The sequence below is a fragment of the Salvia splendens genome, chromosome 21 (assembly GCF_004379255.2).
Source record: "Salvia splendens isolate huo1 chromosome 21, SspV2, whole genome shotgun sequence".
NCBI lineage: Eukaryota > Viridiplantae > Streptophyta > Magnoliopsida > Lamiales > Lamiaceae > Salvia > Salvia splendens.
The window spans coordinates 1609387-1624070 of NC_056052.1; the positions used below are offsets into that span (position 1 = coordinate 1609387).

Sequence of the window (14684 nt, forward strand, 5' to 3'; positions counted from 1 at the left end):
AGGCTGAGGCCGAACTCTTTGGTAATGCCGAACTCATACTCTTCCTTGGGCTTTGGGCTGATGGGCCGTCATTGCTGTTGGGCTTGTTTAGTACGCACCCCATCACTACCCCCCCGAAAAGCGAAGTGAATCACTTCGGCGAAGCGAGTCACTTCGGCATTCTGGAATACGGGGGGAGGCTGAAGTCGGGGGACGTGCCCTGCGCGTGACTGCATTAAATGCGGCATTAAATGCGACAGTAAAATCTGGCCGTCGAATCCTGAAAAGGTGGGATATGAAACGGTGCGATGATTTGAAATCTTTTCCAAATCTGATAAATACCGCCTTTCTTCATCATTTGAACACCTTTGCTATTGGCTTCTTCTGCACTCTCTATCTTTTGCGTGAAAAATTTCCTTCCGCTTTCAAAAATTTCCTCAGGATTTCTTCAAACTTTCAAAGAGTAAGAACCATGTCTGCTTCTTCTTCGTCTGAGTCTGGTAGCGGTAGAAAAGGGGGTAAGGGGTCTTCTAGCCGGAAAGAATCCGGGGAGAAGACCGTAGAGTATTTTCACAGTATCTTGAGTAAGGATACTGTGATATCCCTTTACGAAAAATACTCTTTTCCTGGGGGGAAGGCGGTGGTTCCCGACGATGATCATAGGGCTAACGATCCGCCGGAGGGTTATGCCACCGTTTACGAAGCCTGCTTAGAATGCGGGCTTCGTTTCCCTCTTCCCCCACCTTTTGTAGAGTTTCTTGATTTTTTTCAACTCCCTTTAGGTCAGGTGACTCCGAATTCTTGGAGGCACTTGTCGGCTTTTGCTGCCGAACTCCGTAGGTTAGATAAGGATCTGTCTCTGCGGGCAATCCTTAATTTTTTCCAATTTAAAAGGAAGGGATCTTGGTTTTACTTGATCCCCTTACAGCCTTTTAGGGCATTCTGCAAAACCAAGTGGCCGAAATGGCAAAAACGCTTCTTTTTTTATAATAGGACAGCGGCTCCGGGCTTCCCCTGGAGAGGGCCGAAGTCCGTGATTCCTCACCCTCGGTTAGAACCATTGGCCGAGCTCGATGACGAGCTCAACAAGATTCCCATAGTTAGGAAACAATACACGGAGTCTGAGAGTGCAGACGGCGCCAGTGATGGATCCGCGAATTTTTGATGTTAGCAAATGCTGGTAGAGAATGAAAATACAGACACAAAGAATTTACGTGGTTCGATTTACTGAAGTAAATCTACGTCCACGGGAAAAAGGGAGGGCAAGATTGTATTGCTTGATCTGTTTTCTACAGCTTACAAATACAAACTTGCTATTTGCTATATGGTGTTTTATCTCTAGAGAGCTTAACCCCCTCATATCAGATCTAAGTTCCATTTATATCTTGGACTAAGATCGTGGCTTGCATCACCACCCTAAGTCGTGGATGTCGTGTAGGTCATGGCCTAAGATCGTGGATGTAGCGTAGGTCATGGCCTACGATCGTGGCCTGAGTTGACACCACGTGGTAGTGGGTGTGTTGGACATCCTGTATGGGTCCACTAACTCCTTGTTCGGTCGAATACTGAGACCGAACTGCTTTGGTTGCCGATCTGAGAGTAGAGCTTGATGCCGACCTGAGAGCAGAGCTTGATTGGTTGGCTTTTACCGAGCTGTAGGCTGAGGCCGAACTCTTTGGTAATGCCGAACTCATACTCCTGCTTTGGTTGCCGATCTGAGAGTAGAGCTTGATGCCGACCTGAGAGCAGAGCTTGATAGGTTGGCTTTTACCGAGCTGTAGGCTGAGGCCGAACTCTTTGGTAATGCCGAACTCATACTCTTCCTTGGGCTTTGGGCTGATGGGCCGTCATTGCTGTTGGGCTTGTTTAGTACGCACCCCATCACTACCCCCCCCGAAAAGCGAAGTGAATCACTTCGGCGAAGCGAGTCACTTCGGCATTCTGGAATACGGGGGGAGGCTGAAGTCGGGGGACGTGCCCTGCGCGTGACTGCATTAAATGCGGCATTAAATGCGACAGTAAAATCTGGCCGTCGAATCCTGAAAAGGTGGGATATGAAACGGTGCGATGATTTGAAATCTTTTCCAAATCTGATAAATACCGCCTTTCTTCATCATTTGAACACCTTTGCTATTGGCTTCTTCTGCACTCTCTATCTTTTGCGTGAAAAATTTCCTTCCGCTTTCAAAAATTTCATTCTCTACCAGCATTTGCTAACATCAAAAATTCGCGGATCCATCACTGGCGCCGTCTGTGGGAATTTTTGAAAAATTTCCTTCCGCTTTCCCACAGACGGCGCCAGTGATGGATCCGCGAATTTTTGATGTTAGCAAATGCTGGTAGAGAATGAAAATACAGACACAAAGAATTTACGTGGTTCGATTTACTGAAGTAAATCTACGTCCACGGGAAAAAGGGAGGGCAAGATTGTATTGCTTGATCTGTTTTCTACAGCTTACAAATACAAACTTGCTATTTGCTATATGGTGTTTTATCTCTAGAGAGCTTAACCCCCTCATATCAGATCTAAGTTCCATTTATATCTTGGACTAAGATCGTGGCTTGCATCACCACCCTAAGTCGTGGATGTCGTGTAGGTCATGGCCTAAGATCGTGGATGTAGCGTAGGTCATGGCCTACGATCGTGGCCTGAGTTGACACCACGTGGTAGTGGGTGTGTTGGACATCCTGTATGGGTCCACTAACTCCTTGTTCGGTCGAATACTGAGACCGAACTGCTTTGGTTGCCGATCTGAGAGTAGAGCTTGATGCCGACCTGAGAGCAGAGCTTGATTGGTTGGCTTTTACCGAGCTGTAGGCTGAGGCCGAACTCTTTGGTAATGCCGAACTCATACTCCTGCTTTGGTTGCCGATCTGAGAGTAGAGCTTGATGCCGACCTGAGAGCAGAGCTTGATAGGTTGGCTTTTACCGAGCTGTAGGCTGAGGCCGAACTCTTTGGTAATGCCGAACTCATACTCTTCCTTGGGCTTTGGGCTGATGGGCCGTCATTGCTGTTGGGCTTGTTTAGTACGCACCCCATCATATTTTATGATAGCATTATATGCAGTCAATTTTAATTTTATAAACACGATTCATATCAATATAATCTACGTTTAACACTGTAATTATGATGGAGTGTGAACCGAACCTAACGGTGGCTGCCTTGGTTTCACAGCTCGAGCGTTTGACTGCTATTGGAGTCTCAGATGGATTCACGTGAACGTTGCCTAGGCGGTCCACACGCCGTGACACGACCTCTACCAGACCCTACAACCAGCGTCATGTACACGGAGCCGGTATCGTGTCCCCTACCACAGATGACCGCCGCCGTGATACGATCCTCTATATCTTAGGAAATCACAATTATTTAGTATCTTTTATTCCCCAAATCTTTTCCATATCTTTGTTTTCTTATTCAATAAGTTAGGTTAGTAGTATTCTAGTATTATAAATAGGAGAGCTTGTTATCATTTTATGAAATCAATGAATGAAAATATTACTTTTGCCCACAAACCAACGTGAATTACTCTAACCCTAGTTTCATCGCTGCCCGACGGAGGAGTTCCGCGCACAGCCAGAAACTAGAATCTCAGCCGATCCTATCTCAGGACGCTGAAAGTTTGTATTGATCGCCGAGCAACCCGCCGCCGATCACCGTTAAGGAATTGAGTCCTTAACACGCCGCCCCAGCTGATCTCCATCACGATCCATCTAGAACTCGCTGCCTGTTGTCGTTGCTATCCCGCCTCCACCAGCCACGATATCTCTGTCGTGCGACTCCAACTTCGGGTATGACTCAATGGAATTAATTGCCGTTGATAATGATGAAGCAGTGAAATCTTGTCCAAATACTACAATTGATCGACTACCTAACTGTGATCAAGTTGGAGTGGAGGGGTTTTGTTAGACTTTGAAGAGACGAATGGATTTCTAAAAGCTTCATCACGGGGTATGACTATTCAGGAGTTTTGTTTCCGAGCTCGACGTGAAGCGCTAGAGGACATTCCGGTGGGATTGGATTTCTGTGAGACATTCTGCAGTTATGGCGTTAAGGCAATGGTGATTTATTGGCCACGACGACCGAGAATGCATGTGATCTTAGGTATTCACGAAGTTGATGAAGGTGCTATCAATGCTTTAGTGGTGCATCGTCATATTTGGATTGATATTGGGTTTATTGAATGCCGAAAGGTGGGCGAGACTTCCCTAGGAATTATTACTTCGCTTTCTCCTAGTCGAGTAAGTGCAAAGCAACGGTCGTGTACGTTTGATCCAGTAGGGAGTATTTCGCAACACTAAGCTCGTGATTGGAAAAAGATTGAAGCATTCGTTGGCTGGAAAACAGCAACAATTCAGATGTGTCATTTTAATTTTTAGTATGGTTGCAGTTGGATTAGTGTCATGGTTTAGTCAGAAAGCTTACAATTGAATAGAACTGCTTTGGCTATACTTGGTCTTTTTTTGTGTGGACTGGGACTAATTGAAGTGCATTGCGTTGTGTAATGTTCGTTCCTTTCACCCTCCCTCGTACGTGAGCAGTTCTTTCATATGCTTTCATTTGATATTGCTGGTCTGTGTTCATGGAACTGGGTGGGGGTTCTTGTTCTGATCAGGCCCTTAGAGATAGCCGGAGTTTCGTAGGGCCTGTTCAAAACTGCACTGATGCGAAAGAACACCGAACATTTTCTTGGCGGCACGAATTTTAAAAAATGTGAAGAAAAATGTGAGTAGAAAAAAACTAGTGAAATATGAGTCCCATTTGCATATATTAGCTTTAAATGAGATGTGAGTGGAATGAGTTAGTGGAATGTGAGACCCTATTACCATTTATAGTAAAAGCGAACTGGGTATCCTATACACTGACAGACTAAAATGGAACAACGAGACTCCTATTCGTGGATGGGGGAGTAACTTACAAAATCCACTCTTCTTGCCCAAATAAGATTTTTTTCAAACATTACTGTATCTAGGGATGTCAACTTAGCCCGCAACCCGTGGGTTGGCCCGAATAGCCCGCCAAATTTATAGGGTTAGGGCTGAAAATTTCCAGCCCGATTAGGCCGCACCCGATTAACCCGCAACCCGTTAGGGCCAGACCCGAAAACCCGATGGGCAGGCCCGGAAACCCGATAAAATTTCTATTGTTCTATTTGTTTGACTCTAATTCGACACTTCATTGATTATTTTATAATATAGATTACTGAAAAAATAACTTTCTATTTTATATATTAAATATATAAATTATATATTAAGTTTTTATTAATATAATAATAGATAAATGAATTAGAAACTTCAAATTCACTAAAAAATATATTTAAATTTCTAAACATGCTTTAAAATTTCTTGATGTTTATGTTTTATTTTGCATAAATCTTAAATATTAGTATTTGATTATGTTTATGTTTGAGTTTAAGCATATATCTCAAATTTATCATAATTAAATATTTTACATTTTATAAATATAACTAATTTTCACCATTATTTATTGGATTGATCGCATGTTAATTTTTTCGTTAACAACCCGATTAACCCTATGGGCTAGCCCGAAACTCGAGCTTTTAGTGTTAGGGCTGAACTCTTATAACCCGAAAAAATCACAACCCGATTAGCCCGCACCCGATTGACCCGCAACCTGAATAGGGTTGGCCCGAAACCCGGTGGGCTGACCCGATTGACATCTCTAACTGTGTCGGTGCAAGATATTTTAAGGGAGTACTACACAATAATCACATAAAAAAAATCAATAAAAACAAAAATTGAAACTTTTTTAAAGACATTTCAAATTACTCCAAATTCCAAAAATCTTCACGTTCAACTGATAAGCTGACGTGGCTAAGTCGTTTAAAACCAACTTGACTGAACGCGCTTCTGTTTGAACTTCCCTCACCATTTTTTCTTCTGTTGTTTTGCTTCATTTATGCAGCAAATCATCTCCCGATCGTCTACCAACTTGAGTCAACGTTCATTTTTTTTTCTTTTTTCTTTGAGATGGGGAAATTAGTACAAGTGGTAGAATAATTAATGCTAAACTAGAAGATTCATTACGCGTTGTTACTGATGAAGCTACCATGAATATTCACATTGGTTAAGTGGTCAAAGACTCAAAGTTATGAATGTGAGGCTGAAATCTGTTGAATATTATGATCACTTCGATCATTTCCACCAAAAAAAGATCAATCTCATCTCCGATCACATGTTTGATTCAAACTACTATTACAATTCTGAATGACAATCGTGATTCTCTGCTTCCTCTTCACTCTCACCGGCGCCGCACACGATCCCGATCGCATTTCCATCAACTGCGGCGGCAGATCCGCCTTAGTCAGCGGCAGAAAATGGAGCCGAGACGCTGCATCCAAAGGCTCCTCATCTGTCAAGCGAGAGCTTATCACCGCCGCCGATCCAGTTCCCTACAGCTCCGCGCGAATTTCTCGCTCCCAATTTTCCTACTCCTTTCACCTCACACCAGGTCAGAAATTCCTCCGCCTTCACTTCAATCCTATGCCATACTTCCAAAGCTCCGACGATCTCTTCACCGTGGAAGCTGGTGCTTTCACGCTGCTAGCTAATTTCAGCGCTTCGATTACTGCTCGCGCTCTATCTCTCAGTGTTTTCGCTAAGGAATTCTGCATAATTGTACATGATAATCAGCCCTTAAGCTTAGTCTTCTCTCCCGAAACTGAGTATAACTACGCTTTCATTAATGGAATTGAGATTATATCAGTACCTCCCACTGTTGCTTACTGTCATGGTGGGGATTCCGGAGTTAATGTGCTTGGGCAAAAGTCTGTGATCTATGTCGACAACACTACCGTGCTAGAGAGGGTTTATCACCAGAATTTGAATTGGGGATGGGGCGATGTTGGCGGAATGTTTGGGGTTTGGGCATCGGATGTTGGGAAGAAGGGTGGTAAATTTAGGTGGAGAGTGAGGGTTGATGTTGGATTTAGGTATTTGATTAGGTTTCATTTGTGTGAGGCTGTGATGAAGATGGATTTCACCCTTGTTATTGATGACATGGTTGCTTTGAGTGGCGCTGATTTGCTCCGGGAAGGGGGGAATCAGAGCTTGCTTTGGTATAACTATGTGGTGATGGTGGAAGGGCACAAACGTGAGGGTACGCGTGATGTCTCTGTTTCTCTCGTCTCTCAACACATGCCGCTTCAAGGATTTGAAGTGTTCAAGCTAAGCAACCATGACCGAAGTCTTGCTAGCCCGAATCCTCTGCTTCCTAACCCTACAAGAGATTCGCCATCACAGATTATCCCAACTCTGGTAAATTCTCTTCTCGGTCGCACGAATGCTATTGCGACTGTTGTGTTTACTGCGATTTGCCTGCTGAATATCGTTGTCCATTTGCTGCTTAAAATGCGGGAACCTGACATGACTGAGATTGAGGAGGAAAGCAAGCCATTTTCCAGAGCAAAGCGTCTCTGCCGTACGTTTTCCCTAGCTGAGATCCAATCTGCCACGAACAACTTTAAGAGCGGATCTATCGCTGGAAAGGGTGGATTTGGTATTGTCTATAAAGGGTTTATGGATAATGGGAGAGAGATTGTGGCCATAAAGCGAGCAAAACCAGATTCCAAGCAAGGGGAGCTTCAGTTTTGGACCGAGGTGGAAACTCTTTCTGAGCTTCGACATGTGAATCTTGTTTCTCTTATCGGATACTGCAGTGAGCAAAAGGAAATGATACTTGTTTATGAGTATATGCCCAATGGGACATTGGCTGACCATCTGTACAAACTAGCCAGGAAAAACCTTGATTTTTATCCTCTGTCTTGGAAGGAACGACTTAAGATCTGCATTGGAGCCATTCGGGCGCTAGACTACCTTCACACTGGCCAGGGGATCATACATCGTGATGTGAAGGCTTCGAATATCCTGCTCGATGAGAAGTTTGTGGCTAAAGTTTCAGATTTCGGCTTAGCTAAAGCAGGAGGTTTGAGCGAGTCACAGAGCCAAGATAGTACGAATCTTAAAGGCACATTTGGATATATTGACCCGAACTTTTTTACAACTCGTAAACTAACAAAAGAAAGTGACATCTATTCTTTTGGTGTGGTGTTGCTGGAGGTATTGTGTGGAAGACCTGCAGTGGAGCCATTGAATGACGAAGATAAGCGTAGTCTAACTACGTGGGGCATAGATAACATTAGGAAGGGACGAGTTGATGATATTGTAGCTCCAAGTCTGAGAGGGGAAATATCACCGGATAGCCTGGCGACATTTTTGAAGGTTACAGAAAGATGTTTGGACGATGAACCAAAGAAACGACCAACCGCAGCGCTACTAGTGATAAAACTTGTTCGTGCACTTCAGCAGCAGGAGAAGGCAGAATCTTTAGTACAGGAAGAGAGGACTAGTGTCGAGGACGTTGTTTCGTCTGCAGATGAATCTCAGAATGAGAACATGAATTACTTGAGTCCAAAAGAGCAAGTAGATAAGGAGAATGATGAAATAAGAAGTGTTAGTGATGCATTGCCATGTATTGATAAGGATAGAACTAGCTTATCAATTGGCTCAAGACCAATGGCGCCTTCCTTTAGTGCGCAAACTTTTACATCACTCCAAAGAGAACAGAGTAACAACACAATGATGATCCGGGAAGAAAAAAATGGGAAAAAATCCATGATATCTAAGATATCACGAAAACTTTGGCCGTGGGATGCATTTCGGAAAACCAGGAAATCCTCAAACAAAGCGGACAGGGTTCACGCCTGGCAGTCAGGTATTTATATGGCTTTCATACTAAGTTATCATGGCACATGCGAAATTTCCTGCTAAAACATAAATTAAACGATGCAAACTGCATCTTACATACTTCAACAGATCAGGGTTCTATACCGAGTTGTATTCTAGTTATGGTCATTACTATGTATCTTTCATTTTATGTATCAATTATGTAATCAACTAGCTACCATTTTTCCTCGCACAATTTCTTGCAATGTCTTGACGGGTATTACTTTGCAGCACCATTGTCACGTAGGACCATCAATACACCATCTGGAGGCAACACTATTACTAATAAGAAAATAGGTGGAATGAGTTCTACTCCAGCTGTAAGGATTTTCTCTTTTAAGGAACTGAAGGCTGCCACAAGAAATTTCCATGGTGATTCAGTTGTTGGATATGGAGGTTTTGGAACAGTTTATAAAGGACGGATACATGAGAAGTCCAGTGCCAAAGAGGGAAGTGGATCCCTAGTTGCTGTCAAGAAGTTGAATCATCAAAGTATGCAGGGGTTTCAAGAGTGGCAGGTAATTTATCCACCATTCTGTTCAAGTAGTTCCAGAATTGGAAGACTTCTCTTTTAGCTTTGCATTAACATTGGAGATCTTGATAATTTTTACTACTTTCCAATGCATGAAAATTGAAATTAGGGTTGATGCCTAGGTGATATCTTTCCCCTCATATTGCTCAGAAAAATTAAATGTTTTTTGAGCCCATCAGAGACTAGTTGGTTCACACACACTCCATTTAAAGTAGCTCGTACTTCCTTTCGCTTGCCTATGAATTCCTCTTAGGTCTGAAAATAATGTTGTTTGTAATGGTATCTTTAGTTGTGTCAATTTATATTTGCAGGCTGAGGTGCAATTTCTTGGAAAACTATCTCATCCTAATCTGGTGAAGTTATTGGGATACGGATGGGATGATAACGAGCTTTTTATTGTCTATGAATTCATGGAGAAGGGAAGCTTAGATACCCATCTTTTTCAAAGTAAGAGATTACCTACTTTAAACTTATGAATTGTGTGCTAGACCTTGAGCTAGATAGCTAATTTCTTTTGTTTGCTTGGTTAGGTTCTCGTCCGCCACTTCCATGGGATATTAGGGTTAATATATTGATTGGAGCAGCTCGCGGACTGGCATTCTTGCATTCTTCGGACATCAAAATTATCTACAGGGACTTCAAGTCCTCAAACATATTGCTTGGCAATGTAACTATTCAAATTCCATTATGAAAGTTCTTTCTTAAACTGATTTTATAGCTGAAGGGACGTTCTGACGTTCCGTACTTTGTTCTGCTTCTTACTCTCAGTCGTACCATGCCAAGATATCTGACTTCGGCCTTGCAAAAACGGGTCCAGTCGCTGATAATACTCACGTGTCAACTCAGGTTATGGGAACACATGGTTATGCTGCACCTGAGTATGTGATGACAGGTATATATGCATATAGCAATTCTATGCAACTCTTTAATTGAATAAGGAAACAAAACTGTGGTTCACATTGATATCTGATGAGGCATTGATTTTGATCAGGCCACTTAACGGAGAAGAGTGACGTGTATGGATTTGGCGTGGTGTTACTAGAAGTGATGGCAGGTTTGCGAGTAATTGACAGGAGACGCAGCAGTGAGCAACAAAACTTGGTTGTCTGGATGATGCCGCGTTTGTCTGACCAGAAGAAGTTGAAGCAGATAATTGATCCGCGTATGGAGGGAAGATACGCCTCCAAGTCTGCAGCGAAAGTAGCCGAGCTCGCCCTCAGCTGTCTTGATATGAATCCTAAACGCAGACCCACAATGCAGCAAGTGGTAGAGACTAGAGACGCTGGAAGGTGCCGCCGAGACACCAAGTCCAAGACAGCCTAGAGTTCACTTCAGTCCTCAGCCTAGGTATTTGTCCAAATGATAGCTTCAGATAAGGATGTTTTAGCAAAGTGTAGTAAAAAGGAGGAAGAAGTATCGAGAAGATTCGAGGATGAAGGTTGAACGAAGACGACGCTTGTTAATCAGTTGGGAAGTTATAGCTGTTAGGCGGTTATGCTGACGTGGCAAACCGAATTAGTCGAAAGTCGCTACTATAGAAGAAAACGTTAGTACTACTACACGTTTTGTGAAATAAAATTACTAAGTTGTTCTTCTCATAAACTCATTACTCACTTTTTATTAATTTTTTTTTAGTTTATGAGATGCATTATTTAAATCCTATATACTGTGTCAAAATCTAAAATCTCAACTGGGCCTGGAATTAGTGGACCATTTTAAGTTTTCTAGGAGTGGTTAATTGTCAATTGCAGCAGATTAATGAGGCTCAACTAAAGAGATATGACCAATTTAATCACTTCATTGAAGCCCATGAGCTTATTCTTGACCCCAACAAATATTCAAATTTATAAATTACTTAAAAAATTGTTAGTACATTTACACTGATTAAACATATTGTATTCAATCTCAAAGTTAGTTAAATTGAAATTATGAAATAACGAAACTAGGTGAAAAGGGTGCACACCAGAACATCCAAAAATCCAAGACCAAGATTTAGTTTATTTAACTCCTTTTAATTTTTGGTGGGATAAAATTTGTTATATAAGAATATATAAACTACTATATAATTTAACTAAACTGGCACCAATCTTAAATGTGTCCATGCCACTTACGATCAAACGTGAACACGATCCGTTAAAAATTCACTAGACACGAACTTGAACACGAAAAAAAACATGTGATTTTGGAGCACTACCGACTATTTCAAACTTGACAAAAAAACCCATTATGGTCGACCATTGTGAAAAGTTACTCTTCGATTGCATAAAATAAATTCCATGGCCTTTTGCTGTCGCTTCGTCGATCCTTTACATTCGACCATGATTTTAGATTGAGCTAGAGCTATGTAACCTAAATGCTTATCAATTAACGGATTAGGACAACTTGCAAAAGGGGTTAGCCATAGGTGTGACCACCAGAGAAGTTGCCACTAAAGATGTAGGCCTAAGAGGTAGCAAATGGATGGTGGCCGTGGGTGTCCGATTCAGACGACATGCGGAAAGGGGCTAGCCGAAGATGTAACCACCGGAGATGTTGCCTTCGACGATATAGGCCCTAGAGGCAACAAATGATGGCTGCCATGGTTATTCAACATCTCAAGAAACCGCAAACCACCCATTTCTTTACAACACAGACAAATATATATGTACATAAAATTTTATATTTGGGTTTTGTACCTTCACCAAAAAGTATCCAGCTATAACATAACAGCATTAAAGATAATAGAGAAAATGTCAATATGATACATGTATCAACTACAACACCCAATCTCCAAATTTAGCAACCACTTATTGTATATATATATGTTGCTCTTTATTTGAGAGACTTACATTGGGCAGCAATCAAATCTGTATACCATCCCTCTCCATGCAATGCAAACTTGATGATGCTGTAGTAAATTTCAAATGAGACATGTAACGACGGACGAATAAAAACAGAAACAATGGCAACATAAAAATTGAATCTTTGATTTAGTAAACTATATACATAGCAAAGAATTAGTATACCTGAGATGCCAACCAAGTGTGTTTTGCAGGAAGATGGCTTCCTAATCTTCCAAAAACTCTTCCAAACTGTCCACCAAACTTTATATGGCTTTTTTCTTGAATTCATCATTATCATCTCATTACTAGCTGACAACAACTGATCAACTCCAACACTAATCTCCTGAGTTAATGAAGACACACCATCTCCCTGCTGCTGCACAAGTGCAAGCTCAAGCTGTATGATGATCTCCGTCATCTCCGGCCGTTCCTTTGGTTCATCAGCCACACATCTCTCCGCAACTCCCACAAATGTATCCAAACTATCTGCTGATATCTCCCCTCTCAAACTCGGAGCCACAATCTCATCAACTTCCCCTTTTCCGATCCTCTCTTTAGCCCACGTCGCCACCCCATCCGCTGCAGCTCTCTCGCTCAGTACTTCCAGCAACACCACACCAAAAGAGTAGGTGTCACTCTTCTGTGTCACTCTATGAGTGCCACCGTATTTCGGGTCCAGATATCCCCGCGTGCCTTTCACTAGCGTGCTCTGCCCCTGGCTCCCGCCCGTTGCAGGCTTAGCTAGCCCGAAATCTGACACTTTAGCCACAAGCATTTCATCCAAGAGGATGTTTGAGGACTTCACATCGCGGTGTATGATGCCTCGCCCAGTGTGGAGATAGTCTATCCCCCGGCCTACTCCAATGCATATCTTAAGGCGCTGCTCCCACGAGAGGGGCTGTAAGCGATTGTTCTTCTTGTAGAGATGGTCAGCCAGAGTGCCATTTGGCATGAATTCGTAAACAAGAATCATTTCATTTTTCTCCTTGCAGTATCCAATCAGGGAAACTAGATTCCCATGTCGAAGTTTATCAAGTGTCTCGATCTCTGTCAAGAACTCACGCTCCCCTTGATTTGAGCCCGGCTTTAATCTCTTCACGGCTACCATCTCTCTCCCATTATCCATGAACCCTCTGTACACGAAACCAAATCCACCTCTTCCCACCACATTCCCTTCGTGGAAGCTCTTCGTTGCTACTTTGATCTCAGCTAGTGAGAAGCAACGACAGAACTGATTCGCCCTGTCCGGTGGTTTGCCACCCTGCAGCAGATGGAAGACGACGTTTGAGAGACAAAGTAAGACGACGACAACAACTGTCTTAGTAACACTGGATGGCACACTAGCAACAGCATGGTGAGGTTTTGAAGGGATAGGAGGATTGGGACTAGCAAGACTCATGTCATGGTTGCTTAACTTGAAGACTTCAAATCCTTCAAAGGGGCTATGCTTATCCAAGAATTCATGGCGAGAGTGGAGAGAAACGGAGATGTTTCTCTTCCCCTCGCGTTTCTGACCTTCCACCATCACCATATAGTTGTAGCTATGATGGAGCAAAACTATATCATCAGGACTAGTGAAAGCAACCACGCCATCGATACAAAGGATGAAATCGTCGTGCATTTTGAGGCCGAGCTCGCACAAATGAAGCCTCATCATGTACCTAAACCCCACATCAACACTCACTCTCCATATCCTTGATGGCTTTCGCCGTAGAGATGATTCCAATATCCTGAACATGCCATCATCGGATCCCCATTTTACGTTCTGGCGATGAACGATCTCAAGGGCAGTGTTGTTGTCGAGATGCACGATATAATTCTGCCCCACGACGCGGATTCCTCTGTCCCCGCCGTGGCAGTAGGCAATGGCGGAGGGGACTGATATGATCTCAATCCCATTGACGAAAGCGTAGTTGTATTTGGATTGGCTAGTTTCAGGAGAGAAAAGGATGTTGAGGTGTTGGTGTTGCTGCAGGATGATGCAGAACTCCTTAGTGAGAATAGTGAGAGAGAGAGCAAGAGCGGTTATTGAAGCACTGAAATTGGAGAGGAGAGTGTAGGGCCCAGCTTCGACGGTGAAAAGGTCGCCGAAGCTAGGGAAACCGTCGTAGTCGGCGGGATTGAAGTGGAGACGGATGATTTTCTGGCCGGGAGTTAGGGCTAATGAGTAGGAAAATGGGGAGCGGGAGAGGCGCGCGGTCTTGTACGGAACTGGATCCAATCCAGCTAGCGCGGCGGAAGATCTCGACGATCCTTCTACTGCGGCGTCTTCGAGCCATTCTCTGCCGCCGAGTGCTGTCGCCGCCGCCGCACCTCCGCCGCAGTTGATCGATATGTGATCAGGATCCGTGACAGCCGCGATTTCAACGAAGGGAGCACTGAAAAGGAAGAAGAAGAAGAAGAAGCAGATGATGATTATACGGTGAGGTTCCCATGTTCCAAAATCCCATGTTAAAATCATCGGAAATGAGATTAGATGATGATAATGCCGGAAAATTGAGAGTTAACTTCTGATGAAGATTAATCCTCTTGCTGCATCAATTTCAACGAAATTAACAGTAGGCTTCATTCAATTCAACGAAATTTACACTAGGCTTCATTCAACTTC

The 14684-nt window shown here is 43.1% G+C and overlaps 1 protein-coding gene and 1 pseudogene across 1 annotated transcript; one reads left to right on the forward strand and one right to left on the reverse strand.

Annotated features, from left to right (window-relative positions):
- Positions 1-5861: 5861 nt before the first annotated feature.
- LOC121784589 lies at positions 5862-10916 on the forward strand (annotated as a pseudogene).
- A 938-nt stretch (positions 10917-11854) lies between these two features.
- LOC121784850 (receptor-like protein kinase FERONIA) lies at positions 11855-14537 on the reverse strand. The gene is made up of 2 exons (XM_042183102.1): positions 12260-14537; positions 11855-12141 (listed from the first exon to the last, which is right to left on the reverse strand). Exons 1-2 carry the CDS (start codon positions 14535-14537, stop codon positions 12095-12097), a joined length of 2325 nt encoding a protein of 774 aa, XP_042039036.1. The 3' UTR covers positions 11855-12094.
- Between the last annotated feature and the right edge of the window lie 147 nt (positions 14538-14684).